We start from the raw sequence: 20,456 nt of genomic DNA on the forward strand, positions 1-20,456 counted from the left end.
ATCTGCCACGCGATCTGAGAGATTGCACCAAGATGTGGAACCTACAAGAGTCTTTTTTTTAAAGGTAATATTTTGAATAATAAAATAAAGAACTAAACTAAGAACAAGAACTAACTAAAGGTACTGTTGTCTGAAGAAGTGGATGGGTCAGATTTGGAGACGTTCCAGGCTGTCTTTTACCACGGCTGTAAGGCACTGAGATGGCAGGGTGCCACATCCTGTTTTATAGCCTTGTCCTCAGACTGTTCAGAAGCAGTGAGAGATGGGACAGGAGGGGGCATGAACGGACTCCAATGGCAGCGCTAGGAGGCGTTCCATCATCAGAAATGCACCACCAGCACAATCCAAGAGTAGGAATGTACAGAGGCCACTTGAACTGTCTCTCTGTTTCCTTATTTCATACATTTGACTGCAATTTTAATATCCCCTGTATTTTCAGCTCCCAATTTGCCTAGGTTTGTCTCACAGCACAATGGGAGAGAAATATTTTAAAAGAAATAGAAGAAATTAATTGTAAAACTCGAGTTGGCAGTGGGAACTCAGAAGGTGTAATTCCTCAAGCTGAACTCTTATTTTGAAATGGACTGAATTTGAAGAAGACTGTCATTTTAAAAATCAAAATTTTATAACAGCATGCAATATTCAGGCTTCTTCCCTTCAATTTTTTATTATTAAAAATATGACATGTAGGCACAATATTTTTCCAATAACAAAATCTAGATCTAGGTGAGGGTGGCACTAACACTATATAATTTCAGATACACAAAATAATATGCAACAGAGCATCCTGTCGCACCTTTAAGATTAACAGAAGTATACTTCTGTTAGTCTTAAAGGTGCCACAGGACCCTTTGCTGCTTTTTACAGATTCAGACTAACACGGCTACCCCTCTGATACTTGACAACATAATATGCTAGAGGTAAGTCTCATTTATTTTGAAGTAACATTCTTTCCCATTTCTTTTCAAATGGGCTTAAGTTCCGCATTGCTCTTACTGAAATGTGCTCCACTATAAGGTTTACTCTGCTCACATTGACACAAGTAAGCCATTGTGGTCCTGCTAGGATCATCCATGCCATCAGGATTGCTTTTGCAGCCAATTTAAACATAGTAACAAAGCTAATACAATGCAACAGTTTTAATTAAATTTAGCATGCTGTTAATGCCAACGACACAAAATTATGTAATTTTAGAAACAAATTTTTAACATCATGCAATTTCTGCTGTATTATTATACAATAGTGCATTAGCACCTAGGAGCAGGTGTCACCAGGACCCAATTGTGCTACATATTGTACAAACAATATACAATTTTTTAAGTATTTTACTGGAATACCCTACAAGAAACAACTGAATTTCCTCCCAGGCACAGGTATATGCAAATTATGCTTGCTCTTCTGCCTACATGCTGATGAGGGAACCTGCAGCATTTTCAAATATCTTTGAACATGTTATTTCTGCTCACAAACAGGCACACACAAAAGGAAAGCATATTACAGTGTAACAAAATAAAAACATGAGCACTGGTACGTTTACATTCAAATACTCTAACCTTGACCCATGTCTTTTAAAATTTGCTATTTATAGCATTAAAAAGTATATACAGACCCAAACTACAATTCATACTTTATAACAGGTATAACAGACCATCATAATCAGTCAAATTTCTTTAAAAATAACTATTTACCAAAAGGATGGCACTTTGATATGGAATGCAGTATGTTTGAAGAGACAATAGCAACTTCTGGAGTGTTTAATAAATTTCCTAAATTGGCAAATCACTCAGTTGTAGATAATCTACTGTGGCTCAAAATGTTTTAATTGTGATTGGTTCTCTCTCAAATGGGTTTCTGAAGAACCTGATAAAACAATCCCTCTAATAATTAATAAATGAATATTCAGTTGTGGAGCACAAGGTATATGGAAAAAATTTAGCTACCATATGAGACATTGCAACTTGTCAGATGAGAGTTCTCATATATTTACTTTAGATGATGATACTTTAGTTAAATTTTTCTTTTAATAAAGAAATTAAACATCCTACTAATTAGCATATGCTTAATAAAACAGAAAAATCCAGTCTTGCTATCTTAAAGTTTCCAAATGCTCCTGATAAAAGAGTTACAAATTCAGCAGCATTGCGTCAGAAGACACTAAACATTATCAATATTTGAACTCAATGGATTTCATTTAATCTATATATTCCAAAGGCTCGTTTAGGATTTATCAAAAATTGAGAGTTGAAATTATTAAAACCTATCTTTATTCATTTAAGCTTTCCTCTGCCACCCCTTTTCTACTTTGTGAGACTCTTAAGTCCCATACTGACAAAAGAGGGACAATGTTGCTCAGTTTCAAATACTCCACCAACTTTTAGAAGCGAACGTTTAATTCTATAGTCCATGATGTGAATCTATCATTTTTGGTATTTAAAAGTAAATACATGAGTCAAGATTCCATCATTTAAAAGCGGATAAACAAGTAAAACACAAAACCCAGAACTTTATGATTTTTTTGCACCTCTACGATTGACAATATACAACTGAATGTACTATTCCAGGGGTTGGCAACCTTTCAGAAGTGATGTGCTGAGTCTTCATTTATTCACTCTAATTTAAGGTTTCACCTGCCAGTAATACATTTTAACGTTTTTAGAAGGTCTCTTTCTATAAGTCTATAATACTTTACATACAATAGTTTAGTTATGTAAGTAAGGTTTTTAAAATGTTTAAGAAGCTTAATTTAAATTTAAATTAAAATGCAGAGCCCCCTGGACCGGTGGCCAGGACCCAGGCAGTGTGAGTGCCACTGAAAATCAGCTCGCGTGCCACCTTCTGCACGCGTGCCATAGGTTGCTTACCCCTGTACTATTCTCATCCATTTATAATGTAGCTAAACATAAATGAATAATTAAAGTACAAAGGGTTGTATCCCTAGATAGATGTTATGCACAATCCAAAGTAGCATTGAACGTCAACATGAAAATGGGACATTTTTAGATTAGCGTCACAAACCCACTACTACAACTGAGTTGTACTTGTATAGGGACCTTGATAACACATTGGTACAGTAAGATGAACGGGAGGGGGAAAAAGTGTTAATTTTTCGTATCAAGGTTGTTTAACGTCATTTAATTGAATTCCAATTTCCTTCCAAATGCAGCTTAACCAATCAAGTTTAAAAACAAAAAATAAAGCATCATTCACAATTTTTATTTTTTTGTTAAAAACTAAGACTCTGAATAAATGTATGTTAAACTGCTTAATTAAAGGTGTATAGATACAGTATATCCTCCTCCTCAGCAAAAGGAAGTACCAAAGCTAAAGCAAAGACTATATCTAGTTGCAAATCAACATGTTTTAAAGGTTTACTAACCAATGAGAGTCAATTGTTTTAGGGAAATAATTAAAAAACTAATGAAAACAAGATTAGAATTGATTATTTAAATCAAGGTTCCTGGCTTGCTTATTTAAATCATGATTTAAATTGGTGATTTAGAGCAATCCATCCTGAGTAGCTGCACATACTTTACTTGAAACTTGAGTAACTATCTATACCAAGTTTTCTGCAGGATTGTAAGAGATACTCCTGTTATTTTGTTCCCATGTACCAGGCAAGCAGATATAGGGCCCCTCTCTCAGAACCTAACAACGTGGCTTTTTATACCTGTCCCTCCAGTTCAAATATCTGATTTACAAGAGATCTTTTACCTGTATTTGTTCTGGTGTCCACTGGTCCAAATTGACAGACTTTACCCTTGATATATGAACCCCGAGATTTCGATGTATTCCAGCACATCTGATGCAAATAAAGACACCAGTGTTCCAAGAAGCCCATCTTGGACCTAATGCAAAAAAAAAAAAAAAAGTATTAGTTGGTAATTTCTTTTAAAAATTCCATATAACAAGGAGATTTGATTTTCTGCACCATTCTAACACATAGTTAAGAGAAACAGGATTGACAGCTACACATTAAGTAGAGAGAGATGTCTCTATGTTAGCAATATCTGGTTATAAATCATCCATGGAAAAACTAAGTGGTCTTCTCCACCTCCCCTGTTGTAATTTTACCTACAATTGTCTATCATTTTATAACTAATTTATGTGAAAAACCTTTTAGACATCACAAGTCAGGAATTCCATGAAATTTCACACAATAAAAACTGAACTCATTAACAGTAGCAAGGTCTGTTTGCACTTAAATTAATCCCGCTGGATGTGCATTAGATGCAAGCATCGGTACAAATAACTAAAAAGATGTTTTTGCAATTTTTACCATATCTGAGTTATTAGTAACAAATGCAGCAGCCACGGATTCATGGGGCATACAACAACTATCTCAATCAGTAGTTTTTCAGTTTAGGCTTACATATGGACACACATCATTCTGCTTCAAGTTGACAGTGGTATTTGGGCTGCCCCTGCTAGGCAATGATTATTCAAAAATGTGTGTAAACTAACCCAGACAAGAACATTGACCAAAACATTCAACAATAAAAATGTTGTAAAACAGAATACCTAGAGTAGATGGAAAGACCACTAGATATGATCTAAATACACAACTGAGTATTGTTTATAGTATCAAATATTTAAGGACATACACATAATAATGACTAAATATACCTAGCATGTAGTTTAATAATTAAAAGCACTGAAGAACTGACATTTTTGGATAGCAAGATTTTCATCCCACAAAATCAAAAGAAACAAACAACCTCAGACTCGGATGTGCATACAGCCTTAGGGCCTAGCAACCTCAGGAATACTCGAGCTGTGGTGGAGGGTCGACACGGCAGCTCCAGACATAGGTGGTGGATTGCGTGGAATCGGTTGACAAAAAAACACTCAACTTCGTAGAGTTTATCAAGACCCCAATTAACTCAATTCTTTGAGTTGGGACCAATGAAGATTTTCTGCTGTTTAGGACGACTTAGACGATCGAGTAAGCATAGCATGAACAGAACAGGAGAGAGAACTTCTGGACACACAAGTCAAAATGAGCACTTGCTGGATGCCAGCTGGCTAAAACCAGAATCAGAGGGCCTTCGACTCTGGGATCTATGCCCCCTCCTGGGGTAGTCCCACTGCCTTACAGGAAAGGAGGCCTGCCCGAAGAAACACTGCAAGCAGTATTGCTGCTGACCACTGCAGTGATGTCTTTGTACAGCTGAAGTATAAACTTCCAAAGAATGCAAACTAGCTCAGGAATCCTTAAAAAAGGATGCACGCCTCATCAATCTTTTTAGAAACCAAAACCTACCATCAACAGGTAAGTCATCAATGGTCTGCTGCACATCAGACACAATGCCCTAATTCTGCAGCCATGAGGCCCTCTTCATGGTCACAGCTGATACCATAATTCTGACTAAGGCATCTGCCACATCTAGAGCTGACTGTAAAAGTCTTTGCTACCATACAGGCTTCTGCAATGAATGACAAACTGGTTCCTGGAGGCTTCTGGCAACGTGTCTGCAAACTTAGATGTGGGCACCCAAATAACAAAGTTGTATTTAGAGAGCAATGCCTGCTAGTTAGTGATGTGCATCTGCAGGAAAGAGGTAGTATTAAAAAACAAAAAAACAAACAAACAAACAAAAAAACACACACTCTTCCACCCCATCAAGTCCATCCTTTTGGACTCTGTCCTTAGGAGTAGATGTATACCTTCCCTGTTGTGCTCGGTCATTGGCTACAGTTACCACAAGAGACTTAGGGGCCGAGTGGGAATAAAACCCTCAAAATCCAGTATGGGAATGAAGTACCTTTTCTCTGCATGCTTCACCATGGGAGGCAACAAAGTGGGAGTATTCCAGAGGGCCTTTGCCACCTTCAAGAGAGCCTCATTTATTGGGAGGGCTACTGGCCCTTGAGCGGATGGTTGGAGAATATCCGACAGCTTGTGTGTGTTCTCCTGAAGAAATTCAGCCTGGATGCCTAAGAAAGTGGCCTTACACCTAAGGAGACCTTGATATGCCTTGAAGTTCACGGGCATTGAGGAGGCCAGTACCGTCGAGCTGTCTGGAGAGAACAAAGAAGCAGTTAGCTACACCAACAATGGATTATGTTCTTTAATCACAGGATCCAGTCCGGATTATTGTGGCGGTCCAAAGGGCACAGGCTCAGCGGTCGCTTGTAGCTGTTAGTTCAGGGAACAGGAGTCACCAATTGCACAGGTGATCTTGCTCTAGAATGGGACCTCAAAGTCCAAGAAGCATCCCAAGGATTACAAGGAGGGACTGGGCTAATAGATTTACCACTGGTGTCAGCAGGCACCAGACCAAGGGCCTCTGTCCTGACTGCAGGATCTATGCTGATCTTAGTACAGATGGTGATCAGAGGATGGTCTCTGGTGCCTATTGGGTGACAATGAAAGGGTGGACAACCCCAACCTGGATCTCAAGGAGTCCCATAGATTCTCCAGTGACAAAGGGGGAGCCAGCCTGCCCCAACAGGGAGAACAAGTGCTCGGATTCATCCAAAGCCGAACACAGGGTAGGCATCAGTGCCAAAGAGAATAGGTAATTGGCACCAATGATACTGAGCAAGACATGTTCTCATCTGGTACTGGAGAAAGCACCACCACCGTGGCCAAGGATGGTACCAAGCTTGACAATGGGATCTGCTGACCAGGCAATGACTGTTCCAAAGAGCACACCACATTCAAGAGGGCCTTCGCTGCTGGGCCCAGTGTCTCCCTCAGTTCCACCACGGACAGTGCGAGTTGCAGTGCCAATGAACCCAGCACCTCTGCGACATGGCCAGAAAGTGCCAAGGGCACAATGGAAGATGAAGCAGTAGAAACAATGGTACCGGAAAATTCCTGAACTAGCAGAGAATCAGGGACTGAGCAGCAAAGCAAGTCTGAAGCCACCTGATATGCCATCAGCATGGAGACAATCAGCACTGGGACCAATATCATTGGTATGGTTTCAAAGGACACCCCTTAGCCAGAACTGGAGTTAACAGTGTGGGCTCTTGCTGATTTTCCCATGGTTCTGGGAAGCATTTCGATCGACCTGCTCCATCCTGAGTGCCGGAGGAAGTACGGTGCCGTCAGCACTCCTCTTAGGAAGACTCTCCCTCATCTTCTGAGTCCTCGAGTGGCTCTGATTAGTCTTATGGGGCCTCTTTCTCTACCAGAGGAGGGAGAATGATTTTTCTTCCTCTTGCGGGAAAACAGCAGAATCTGAACGTGGAGTGGCATCACTTGCAAGTTCTGAAGGTGACTGATCAGACAAGGGCTTTGGTGCCAGAGCAGGCCTTATGTCCTGCTCCAAAAGGTGCTGCTTCAGCCATAAGTCTCTTGCCATCTGAATCTTCTTTTTACAGGGCTTTGGAGCAGACCCCAGAGCTGGAGCGCGGAGCAGCTCCGGAGCAGTGGAGCTGCAGGTTTTGCCTGGAGCTGGAGCGGAGCCGGAGCACAATGCCAAAACCCTGTTTTTGAATGTATTAATCAACTAGATTTGTAAATATAAAAGAGTCCCTATATTGTGAGTGTTGCAACTGTGCACATCAGGGTTCCCAACTATATAATAATTTAAATAATACTGGGCCTGATCTTGGGGCAAGAACCTGTCAACCCTCAAAGTGATAACTGGGTATTCTTAAGTAATCAATATAATTAATACATAGTCTAAGATTAGGCTACAGCAGTGAGAAGAAAATGAGGTTGCACTCAGGGTGGGCACCACCCTATATAGCCAAGGTAGGGATTAGAGCCACAGGGCAAGAGTGCTGCCAGGCAAAATTCTCTGGCTTCAATGAGCTGGGTGCACGCACATCTGCTCAAATCAAATGCAACCTAGGCTTCTAGATTAGGGTCTTTCCATCTCACACATCACCAGATATCAAATTAGGTCCCCTATAACACTTGTGCAACCACTCTGCAAGATGGAGGAGACTGCCCAGTTAGCTGTCTTAACTGTGTTGACTCTACAGGACTACTAGGAATAAGGAGCTTATTTTTGTCACTAAGGGCACGTCTACATGAACATTTACTGCTTGGCAAACTAGGATGTAAATCTACAGTACTCCAGTGTGGCATACTAATTTCCTGTGTATTCACCTTGCTGCTGCACGCTAGAAATTCCCTAGTGACTGCAGTAAGTCAATGCACATTAAGGAATTTCTTGTGTGCAGAAGCAGGGCCCACACAGACAGACAGTGCTCACCACATTGGAGCACGGCAGATTAACATCCTACTTTGCCACACAATAAGTGTCCATGCAGATTGTGACAGGTTGGATCACAGAAACCCCTTTGGGAGCTGCCACGCGATGTGCCAAGACTACTTCTACCCCTGCTTTCCCTACCAGCTTGGGGCCCCATCATCCTGTCTTGCTGAACCAGACACTCCTGTCTGCCCCAAAGCTGCAGGTTTACCTGAAAACAGCTCACAGAAGTGTGCTTGTCTTTAGCACTCAGATGTCCAACTCCCAATGGGGTCTAAACCCAAATAAATCCATTTTATCCTATATAAAGCTTATACAGGGTAAACTCAAATTGTTCGCCCTCTATAACACTGATAGAGAGATATGCACAGTTGTTTGCTCCCCCAGGTATTAATACATACTCTGAGTTAAATAATAAGTAAAAAAAGTGATTTTATTAAATATAGAAAGTAGGATTTAAGTGGATTCAAGTAGTAAGTCACCAAACAAAATAAAATAAAATGCGCAAATCTATGTCTAATCAAACTGAACACAGATAATCTCACCCTTAGAGATGCTTTAGTAAGTTTTTTCCTCAGACTGGACACCTTCCAGGCCTGGGCAAAATTCTTTCCCCTGGTACAGCTCTTGTTCCAGCTCAGGTGGTAGCTAGGGGATTCTTCATGATGGCTCTTCTCTCCTCTTTTGTTCTGTTCCACCCCTTTATATATATTTTGCATAAGGCGGGAACCCTTTGTCCCTCTGGGTTTCCACCCCCCCTCACTGGAAAAGCACCAGGTTAAAGATGGATTCCAACTCAGGTAACATGATCACATGTCACTGCAAGACTTCATTACCCACTTGCCAGCACACACACATACAGGACGATTCACAGGTAAAACAGCCATCTGCAGACAACGGTCCTGGTTAATAGGAGTCATCAAGATTCCAAACCACCATTAATGGCCCATACTTTGCATAATTACAATAGGCCCTCAGTTATATTTTATTTTTCTAGTTTTAGATAAAAAGAGTGGTACATTTATACAAATAGGATGATCACACTCAGTAGATTATGCTTTGTAATGATACCTTACAAGAGACCTTTTGCATGAAGCATATCCCAATTACATTATATTCACTTATATTTTTATAAAACCATATAGACTGCACAACGTCACACAGATATGCCCTAAAGTAAGCAGAAACAACTCTGAATCCACAAATGCAAAAGACTTGAGTAAGATAGAGCACAACTGTGACTGTGTAAAAATGTTACTAAAATTAAGTGATACTGCCCACATAAATCCTCCAACTACCCCTTGAAGGTTAGACTTCCTATAGTACAGATGACCGTAAAGGAGAGCACAACAAGAAGGGAGAGTATTTCTGAAGTCACTAGTGTGATTCATAGACTAAGTGGCAAATTATGGAAAAAAATCTGCCAGATTATTGGCTACCTGTATTCATGTTCCTTTGGCATGAAACAGTTAAGAGCTAACAGGATAGCATTAGCATTGACAAAAGCCGAATGCTTCCTTCATAGGAAATAGTTACTACATGGACCACAATTCACTCAGTTTACCACCTGCAAATTAGACCTCTGCCACTCAGCTGGTACTTTGGTAGAAACTATTACTTCCTATGGAAACCTAGCATGTCAGCTTTCCTCAAGCAACTGTGACACGCCTCCTCAAAATGCCATCTTTTGAGATCAAGAATCTTACAAACTATCATCTTGAAATCAAACTTCCTTGACCCCTTGCAATCTAGTTTTAAGACTATTTTATCAAGTCTGCATATGAAAACCTCCACCTATCAGACACTTGATCTTTGGAATGAAAGAAAAGCATGGACAACAAGTTTCAGCCTTTTTGGGTCCATAAGCCAAATAGAATGGAAGATACAGGATATCCTGTTACACAAGTTATCCAGCAATCCATTCTGGGATGATGAACTTTTGGTCATGAGAGGAAACTGATGATAGTTGTAGGGTGGGTGGATGGGAGTAATGAGGATGCTCGGGGCTGAATGGAGGACTTTATTCTTTGAGCATATTTCTCAAAGGCTACAAGAACAAGTGTGCAGAGACCTGAACACATGCAATTCAAACACTATTTTCTTTATCACTAATTCTTTGCTGATTTTGTGCATTTAATTTATACAGAGCTTTACTAACTGCATAAAAATATTTTCATCTATTAAGGATAATATATGAAATATAAATGTGTACCTTTTTTATTCATTAAGGCTTTCTACATTTATTTTAATTTATTAGAAATTATGTTAGTGGTTTTCTGTGACATGAACTTCTAAATGGGGCAATATCAAGGAGTGGGCGTGACACCCATCCTGAGGGGTGCAGGGGGAGAAGAGAACACATGGTGATGAAAGGCATAGTATTATCACTACCAAGTTACCCAAAGTTTGGTTTATCACTCTTATAGAATTCAAATTAGTCAATGATCTCTCTTCACACTCCAGCTTTGTCTAACAACTACACATCCTTAGTATTTTTTTGGTCTTTATAAGCCAATGCCCTCAACTTTATAAAAAAATTAATTTGATCGCTTTCTGGCATTGGAATCAGCCAGATGACACATTTAAAATATTGTAATATTAGTGCTAGATCAGGGGTAGGCAACCTATGGCACGCGTGCCGAGCTGATTTTCAGTGGCACTCATACTGCCCGGGTCCTGGCCACCGGTCTGGGGGGCTCTGCATTTTAATTTAATTTTAAATGAAGCTTTTTAAACATTTTAAAAACCTTATTTACTTTACATACAACAATAGTTTAGTTATATATTATAGACTTATAGAAAGAGACCTTCTAAATACATTAAAATGTATTACTGACAAGCAAAACCTTAAATTAGAGTGAATAAATGAAGACTTGGCACACCACTTCAGAAGGGTTGCCGACCCCTGTGCTAGATAAATGCACTGGCCTAGGGAGGTAATAGTAAGACATCTATTCATCTAGAAGACACTGGTTACTAAATTCTTTGCAGACATCAGTTCAGAGGAATTCACCAACTCAAAACATATATGGGAATACAATAAAGGTAAACACAGCCCCACATCAAACCTCTATGAAAATTTGACTGTCTATACGTGAGTAAACCATGACTTAGAATATTTAATCAGCAGTTAATTAAAAGTTATTTGCATGCAGCTAATTACATTCCTACATATAAAATTGTAGGGATTTCAAAAGGTAAAGCTTATTATTTCATGGTCTAAGGCAGGGGTCCCCAAACTCAATATACCTTAGGGCCAGTGCCAGTCCTCAAATCCTCCCAGCAGGCAAATAATGTCACTGAAGATGGTGTTCAGAAAAGAAAATGTTTATATTGATTTTTTTATTTTGAATTTCTTCGAAATAAAGCTGTCATACAACTTTATACAATTCTTTGCCCGCCAGAGTTTTTTAGTTTTTGCCAGACACCTGGCAATGCTTCAGTTCTGTCAGTTTGTTGATGTTTGGCCTCAGTGACTGAGCAATTGAAACCTTCAGGATTGCAGCAAGGTGTTCATCAGATGGTGGTGTTCAGTATTTTGACTTGTTTATATTCATTGTGGGGAAAAAGTGACCCTGCCTCCATGGCTGACTTTGCCCAGTGACTATTGATAGTATCTCTGTCCCTCTCCCCCAGCCAATGGGGGTTGTGGGGAGTGGCGCCTGCAACAGACATTGCCGGCAGCATGGCTGCACGCGTTTCTCCTCCGCAGGCCAAAGTGGGGAGGTTCTTGGGCCGCAGATGGCCGGCAGGCCGGGACTTTGAGACCCCTGGCCTAAGGTATAAATACAACCTAAGATATTACAGGGAGAGCTGGTGTGCCACCTATTGTTAAGGTTGCCCACAACACTTCCAATTATATGACCCTATTTTCACTTTGCTTATAACTTGTCCAGAACTTTATCATCTAGGATGAAACTTTTCATGTTATGCATCTGCTGCAGGCTGAATGTTTTTGGAAAGTTTCACCTAGAATGGTTCAGCTGCTTCCAAGACCAAGATTGGGGAAAATACATTTTATTCATGTTAAAACTTCTTAGAACCGTTTCACTGAAAAGTTCAAGTGTCTCCATGCTTTAGAGAAAGGATTTGAAATTTGGCTATCACAGCACCCCACTCTCAGATAAGCATCTGCTGCGGTCTCTATGAAAAATTACCCAAGTTTGGCTAAGTTACAAGCCTCTGAAAGCATCAGTTCACACACACTCAGATTTGCTAAAGTTTGGCAGCTAAATTCTCCAAATATTCTATCTGTACTGTACATGCTTGTGCCTCACAGAGCTCCTACATGCTGCCAAAACTGTACATGCACTGCCCACAGAAAAACTGTGCACGCTCCATCTTGAGGTGGAGCAGAACTTTCTCTGGAATGGATTCACTTGGCAGTCAGGGAAACACTGGTATCAGGCAATGGAGATGAGAGAAGTAGACAGTCTCTCTTGTACGCTCAATGATCCTGGCACCTACTCAGCATGGCAGAGGAGAAGGAATCAGCTACACTATAATGCAGTGGTCAGAAATGGGGGGAGGGTGGGTCAAACAAGAGCTACGGAGGAGGGGAGCAGAATCTGGGGTGGGCAGATGGAGGGATTCTCCACACCCCTGAGCAACATAGTTATATTGACATATATTTGTAGTGTAGACCAGGGCTTAGACTACACTGAGAAATGGACAAAGCGAAATTGTGAAGGTTAGTTTCTTGGAAGAAAGAAATTCAGTCTGACAAGAAAATCCTACAAAGTTGGTGAAAAAGCAGGTATGCAGTGACCCAAAGATGACTTTTTAGCTGCTCTTACAGAAGTCAGCTATATGAAAATACACACCTTCCTGCCATTTCTTCCTGATCTTACCCTCACTACTCCCTCCCAATTTTGAGAGCCCACATATCAACTGTTAATTGGTAACTGATGCCTTGGCTACACTTGAGAGTTACAGCACAATAAAGCTGCCCACGGCGCTGTAACTCACTCCCCGTCCACACTGGCAAGGCATTTACAGTGCAGTATCTCCGTGGCTACAACGCTGCAAGTACTGCACCTCCCCAAGAGGATTAACAGCTGGTGCGGAGTGGCTGAGACGCTGGTGCTCCAGTGTAAACGGGGAGTAACCTTATTACGCAGTGATTGACCTCCGGAAGCTTTCAGTGAGTGAGAGAAGGGTGGAGGAGGGAGGGGGGTCGGAACTTGCAAGGCAGGGTGCTGGCACAGTGTGGGCACTCCAAAAATCCACTCTCTCTCCCCCCATGCTCCCTGTCACACTCCACCCCCCCCTTTTGAAAAGCACATTGCAGCCACTTGAATGCTGGGATAGCTGCCCAGAATGCACCACTCCCAATGCCACTACAAATGCTGCAAATGTGGTCATGACAGTGCGCTGGCAGCTGTCAGTGTGGACAGACTGCAGCGCTTTCCCTACTCAGCTGTACGAAGACAGGTTTAACTCACAGCGCTGTACAGCTGCAAGTGTGGCCATACCCTGAGCTTCCATTGATCTCAATCAGATAAGAGGTTGCTGATCCAGAAGTAGTCAGTTAACTTCCAGAAGGCAACAATGATGGTTGAATCGGAAGTAAAAAATGACCATATTAGAAATTCCACATTCATGATAGAAAAATACGGTTGCTACTTGATGTAAGTGCAACAAGTCATAGTGTATTTTGTAGGTCAAATGATAACCTTAAGTTCAGCTTCCTAAAACTACGCAGATGAAAGGCATCAGAATCCATTAGAGGAAGTCAGTCATAGGCAATTCCATTACAACCTAGTCACACACATTAATTACATAGTCACTGATATTTTCAATCCAATTTTGCAATGACAGAAGAAAATACTTTATTTAAAGAACACAAGACAAAATCAGAAACTATATTCAAAATACCTCATCTGTAGGAGTGACTTCTAGTCATAAACACCGCAAATGTAAACTATTAATTTCATCTGAAAATTTAGAGTCTACCACTTACATAAGACTTTCATTTGTCTTATTAATAAAAACAAACCAAATATGAATTAAAAATCATGAAGATTCAAAGAATTTTTAAGTATATGTGATGTGGGCTAACTATCCAACAGAATTATATTCAAAATTAAATTTGGACTATTGAACGAATAGCCCATATTATACAAGCACCAAATTCTGCACATCAGGATCTTTTTATTTTAATAATGAAAGCATATTTGAGGATAACACAAGTCTATTGTTCAAGTCACCCTTTTTCTCATTTCAGTTACTTTAATCAGAGGTTACACGTCTCATTTTCTTCATGATCAGAAATATCAATTTCAAGTCTAAATTATTATTTGCTATGAGCATTCAGCTATTACAACTGCGAAAAGTTGACAGGTATTTTACTGCAAAAATGCACATTTCTCTAATGTTTGTGTTCACTTTCCTGAATGAAAGCTATTTGAATTTTAATCTCACTTATTTGCCTCTTAAAATCTTGTGTGCTTGTAGTCATAAACGGGCTTGTCTTCCTTATGCACCACTAATCTAGAATAGAGTACTAGATAACTAAGTTGCATCAATATACATTATTAAAAGTTATTTTGGACAGGTTCACATATTTATGACATTTTTAACTGTCACTTAGGTATTTATACAGTCCTATTTCCAGTAGCATATGTATGTAAAGTGTAATTTTAAGAGAAGCATAAAACTATCAAACTCTGTTCTTGCCATCTTAGGTGTCTAAATGCTTGAAAATTTGATGCCCTTCCCCCACATCCTTCTCTGTTACCACAGATAGATAATAAGAAAAGATGGTGTTTGCACCACACTCTGAAAATTGACAGACTAGTGCTCATTCTGGTCTGTTCCAGAAAGGCACACCTTAATTTGGAAATCATGAAGAATGTTCAGTCTAAATAGGCAAATGCCACGAATATTAACATTCAGAAGGCAGATTCAGAGTTGTGGTTGGAGTAGTAGCTCCTAAATGTTTTCCCCTCCCTTTCTACATCATTTTTATCTATGGATTAGATTTCAGTCATCTGTTTCTTACCTCTTACTGACAATTATCTAGGTGATACAGGTCATGTTAACTGAGAAGGAAGTGCTTGCATTAGCTCTGCTATTGTCTAGAATCTTGTTTTGATAAAAATAGATTTTGAGATTAAATTATGTATCAAGTCAGCCTTTCCCACACCTGATCAGTTATACAGGCAAAAGATTGCTTTTGCCAGTATATCTTATAACAAAAACTATGCTGGCAAAAGCACTTTTATGCTGGCATACCTGCATCTATATAACAGCTTTTGCCAACACGGAAATATTGCCAAAAAATATTATGCCCCTAACTGACATTACTATACTGATACATTTTTAGTATAGACACAGTCTGTCTCTGCAGGCATCATTCCAACACCAGATTAATCAAAGAGGAAACCATTATCCATATAACCAACCTTGCAAGACTGTCACAACCATTTACATTTGTCACAACCTGTCATAACTATAAAGGGAAGAGTAACAGCTTTCCTGTGTACAGTACTATAAAATCCCTCCTGGCCAGAGACTCCAAAATCCTTTTCCCTGTAAAGGGTTAAGAAGCTCAGGTAACCTGGCTGGCATCTGACCCAAAGGACCAATAAGGGGACAAGATACTTTCAAATCTTGAGGGGGGGAAGGCTTTTGTTTGTGTTCTTTGTTTTGGGAGCGTGTTCGCTCTCGGGACTGAGAGGGACCAGACATCAATCCAGGTTCTCCACATCTTTCTAAACAAGTCTCTCCTATTTCAAACTTGTAAGTAAATAGCCAGGCAAGGCGTGTTAGTTTTCCTTTGTTTTCTCAACTTGTAAATGTACCTTTTACTAGAGTGTTTATCTTTGTTTGCTGTACGTTGAACCTAAGACTAGAGGGGAGTCCTTTGAGCTCTTTAAGTTTGATTACCCTGTAAGGTTAAATTTCCATACTGATTTTACAGAGATGATTTTTACCTTTTTCTTTAATTAAAAGACTTTAAGAACCTGATTGATTTTTCCTTGTTTTAAGATCCAAGGGGGTTGGATCTGTATTCACCAGGAGTTGGTGGGAGGAAGGAGGGGGGATGGTTGATTTTTCCTTGTTTTAAGATCCAAGGGGGTTGGATCTGTATTCACCAGGAGTTGGTGGGAGGAAGGAGGGGGGATGGTTGATTTTTCCTTGTTTTAAGATCCAAGGGGGTTGGATCTGTATTCACCAGGAGTTGGTGGGAGGAAGGAGGGGGGATGGTTAATTTCTCCTTGTTTTAAGATCCAAGGGGGTTTGGATCTGTATTCACCAGGGAATTGGTGAAGGTTTTTCAAGGCTTCCCAGGGAGGGAATCCATTGGAAATGGTGGCAGTGGACCAGGGCTAAGCTGGTAGTTAAGCTTAGAAGTTTTCATGCAGGCCCCTACATTTGTACCCTAAAGTTCAAAGTGGGGATACAGCCTTGACACAACCAATAGTCTATTTGCTCACCCTTTTCCTTGATTGATGATTTAAAAAAATATCTTTCAGTGTAAAAAAATATTGAATCATTGCATATAGATTATATTTGAACCCAAAGCTTACCACTAACATTGTCTATACTGCAGGTGTGAAGTAGTGCTCTGGCCCTCGACTGTTATGTGAAGGAAAGCATTACACAGGCCAAATACTAGTCCACTGTTTTAATACTTCCTTCTGATCAACCTTCCACTTCCACCTCTATCCAAAACAAATAACCAAGCAAAGCAACAAGTCAAGGTGTGAACACAAAACAAAGAGCACTTCCCAGAGCACAGTCAAAAAACTGAGAAGGAACAGTAAATACTGGCAAGGAACAATGGAACAGAGTGGGGTCTATCAATAAAGGGAAAGAGGAACCAACTTGGAGTATTGAAAGACAACAAAATGGGAAAAGGACAAGAAAAAAAATCCCACCAAAATCAAAGTAGTACTCATTTGCACACCAGGAGATACCACAAAAGGAAGTTTGGTAATAGAAAACGCAAGCAGATACACAAACAGAGAATGACAGTGCTATTCTGCTGACTCCACATACTCAACATTTTCCTCATCTCATGACTTCTCAAAAATTCCTCTCCCACGGGTCCCCAAGTTGTATTATTCCAGCTGAGCCACTCGCCTTCTTCTACAGCATGGGGCATAGGTCACTTGCAGGTTTACATTAGTTGAAATGGTGGATTCTCTTTAAATCATGATTTGAGGACTTCAGAGGTTAGGGGTCTATTACTGGAGTGGGTGTGTAAGGTTCTGTGGCCTGCAATGGGCAGGAGGTCCGACTACTAGATGATCATAATGGTCCCTTCTGACCTACGAGTCTATGAGCGTTATATAAAATTTCATTTTCATTTCTGGCTGCTCAGAGCTGCTCTTCTGTTGTCCCTACACTTAAACAGCTTCCCAGCTCCCTACAATACAGAGGCAAGCAAGAGGGCTTGTTGCTGAAATGTGCATTTCTTTTTATTCCAAAGAAGCTGCTTGTCAAGAAGATTTTAGGTTTAAGTAGATTTGATTATATTATAGAGACATGGGACGCTGAATATTTCTGTATGTGTAGTTCAGAATTAGCTTGTTTTTATATTCTTACAGGTGGTTTTAAATATTCATAAAAAATGTTGCAGCTTGCTACTAGTTATAAATACTGTGCATATTGGAACAGAGAAGTTAGTCTATAGCAATTTCAAAAGCAGTTATAATTAGGCTTTGGAAGGATTAGATATTTATTAGTAAGAGTCAGTAAACATCAATTTCACTGTACACTGTGTGTACTGTACACACAGAAAAAACTTCCAGAAGGGCAAAGAAAGAAAAATGGTGCTTGAGAACTTAGACTTTGATTTAGGGATATTTACTTTGCATATTTTGACATGGATGTTAAAAGTATGAATTGTTAACTATTATAAAGCTTCAATGTTAATATCTACACATTAAATTGTCTTACCTCCCCTCCCCCAATAATATCCCACAACTGTGATAATTTAAATTGATAAAAATAAGGGGGGGAATGCTTTAAAATATTCAATATTATCTATCAAAATTATTTTAAAAAAATCTAAAATTCTGCCAAGCTACATTATAATTAAAAAGCTATCCTCGACTATTATTAAAGGTTTGGCCCATTGAGTTCAAGAATTACTATCATTCTACAATTCCTCCTTTCACTCCCACACTTAACCTGGCTATCACCTCCCTACCACCCTTTGAAGCAGTAAACCAGAATTCTTTTTATGGTCTCTTGCTTCCTCTTCCTCCAGATTCTGATTAATACCATACAAAAGCAAAGCAAGAGATAGGCCTCTTACTGGCAACTTTCATTTGTTGACTTGATAGTTGGCGCCACCTGGTGGTCCAGTAAATTTGTTGCATACAGATTACAAATGTACTTTAGAACAGTGGTTCTCAATCGGGGTACACGTACCCTGCGGGGACTCAGAGGTCTTCCAGCAGGTATATCAACTCATCTAGATATTTACCTAGTTTTAGAACAAGCTACATAAAAAGCACTAACAAAGTCAGTACAAACTAAAATTTCATACGATTTGTTTTATGATGTTCTAGATACTATACACCAGTGTTTCTCAAACTGGGGCCACCGCTTGTGTAGGGAAAGCCCCTGGTGGGCCGGGACGGTTTTTTTTTTTGTTTGTTTGGTTTTTTTTTTTTTTTTTTTTTTTTTTTTTTTTTTTTTTTAACACCTGCCCCATCTGCAGGTCCGACCGATCACGGCTCCCACTGGCCACGGTTCACTGCTCCGGGCCAATGGGGGCTGCTGGAAGCGGCGCGAGCCAAGGGACATATTGGCCGCCGCTTCCAGTAGCTCCCATTGGCCTGCAGCAGTGAACCGCGGCCAGTGGGAGCCGCGATCAGCTGGACCTGCGGATGGGGCAGGTAAACAAACCGGCCCAGCCCGCCAGGGGCTTTCCCTACACAAGTGGCGACCCCGGTTTGAGAAACACTGCTATACACTGAAGTGTAAGTACAGTATTATACTCCAATTTATTTTATAATCATATGGTAAAATGAGAAAGCAAGCAATTTTTCAGTAATGGTGTGCTGACACTTATTTTTATGTTTGATTTTGTAAGCAACTAGTTTTTAAGTGAGGTGAAACTTGGGGATATGCAAGACAAATCAGCCTTCTGAAAGGGGTACAGTAGTCTGGAAAGGTTGAGAACCAGTGCTTTAGAATAATCTTTTCTAGCACTTGCACAATGGTTGCTAACTGACTCTTGAAAAGTGATAACAGGATTTTAAGAATATTTTCTGCCAGAAGCATTGACTGGTGGGGGTTGAGGGGAGTTTCCTTTTCCACACACAGGTACGTGTGCACACTATCCCACTCACAATTTATGCTTCATTCAAGAAACTGTTAAGATTATTCTTTAAAACAATTTTTATGAACAATCTGTCTAAATATCTTTAGAAAAATAAATATAGGAAGCTATAGACAATAACCAAATACACAGCCTATAAAACTGTTAAGCGTTAAGGGGACAAAAAGATACGAGTTTGCCAAACAGCACCCAATCCTACAAACACCTATCAAATACCCTTTCTACTGAGAACACAGAAGAATGCTGTCAAGTACATTTGGTTGTTTAACACCGCAAGACCTGGTCCCTGTAGAGATTTTGTATTGGTATAAACTTTTTTAATTAATCAAATAGTTGTACCAGTAAGGGTTATACTGTTACAATTGGATGCAGTTACACTAGCTATTCTTCAGTGTTTATTCCCTATACAGGAATAGACTACACTGGTATACTGACAGGTTTCAGAGTAACAGCCGTGTTAGTCTGTATCCGCAAAAAGAAGAACAGGAGTACTTGTGGCATGCATCCGAAGAAGTGGGCTGTAGTCCACGAAAGCTTATGCTCTAATAAATTTGTTAGTCTCTAAGGTGCCACAAGTACTCCTGTTCTTCTTTTTACACTGGTATAAGCACTTATATGACCCCATGCAGCTATACTGGTATAGAACACTTGTGTTTAGAAGAGGCTTGAGAAAAAGTACCTTTCTCAAGCTAAAAAACACAGCTCAGCAGCCATGAACTCCTAATGCCTTTGTAAAAGCAGAAACACTTACTTTCCATGTATCAGAGGGGTAGCCGTGTTAGTCTGAATCTGTAAAAAGCAACAGAGGGTCCTGTGGCACCTTTGAGACTAACAGAAGTATTGGGAGCATAAGCTTTCGTGGGTAAGAACCTCACTTCTTCAGATGTAAGTAATGGAAATCTCCAGAAGCAGGTATAAATCAGTATGGAGATAACGAGGTTAGTTCAATCAGGGAGGGTGAGGTGCTCTGCTAGCAGTTGAGG

At 40.0% G+C, this 20,456-nt stretch overlaps 1 protein-coding gene across 2 annotated transcripts in view; it reads right to left on the bottom strand.

Moving 5' to 3' along the window:
* SMAP1 (small ArfGAP 1) overlaps positions 1 to 20,456 on the bottom strand; it is a 229,696-nt gene that overhangs the window by 178,460 nt on the left and 30,780 nt on the right. For both annotated transcript variants that reach the window (XM_054021659.1, XM_054021658.1), the window contains exon 2: positions 3,712 to 3,845. In XM_054021659.1, the coding sequence (XP_053877634.1) occupies positions 3,712 to 3,845 (134 nt within the window). The remainder of the gene's footprint in view (positions 1 to 3,711; positions 3,846 to 20,456) is intronic.

This window comes from Malaclemys terrapin, chromosome 3 (genome assembly GCF_027887155.1).
Source record: "Malaclemys terrapin pileata isolate rMalTer1 chromosome 3, rMalTer1.hap1, whole genome shotgun sequence".
NCBI lineage: Eukaryota > Metazoa > Chordata > Testudines > Emydidae > Malaclemys > Malaclemys terrapin.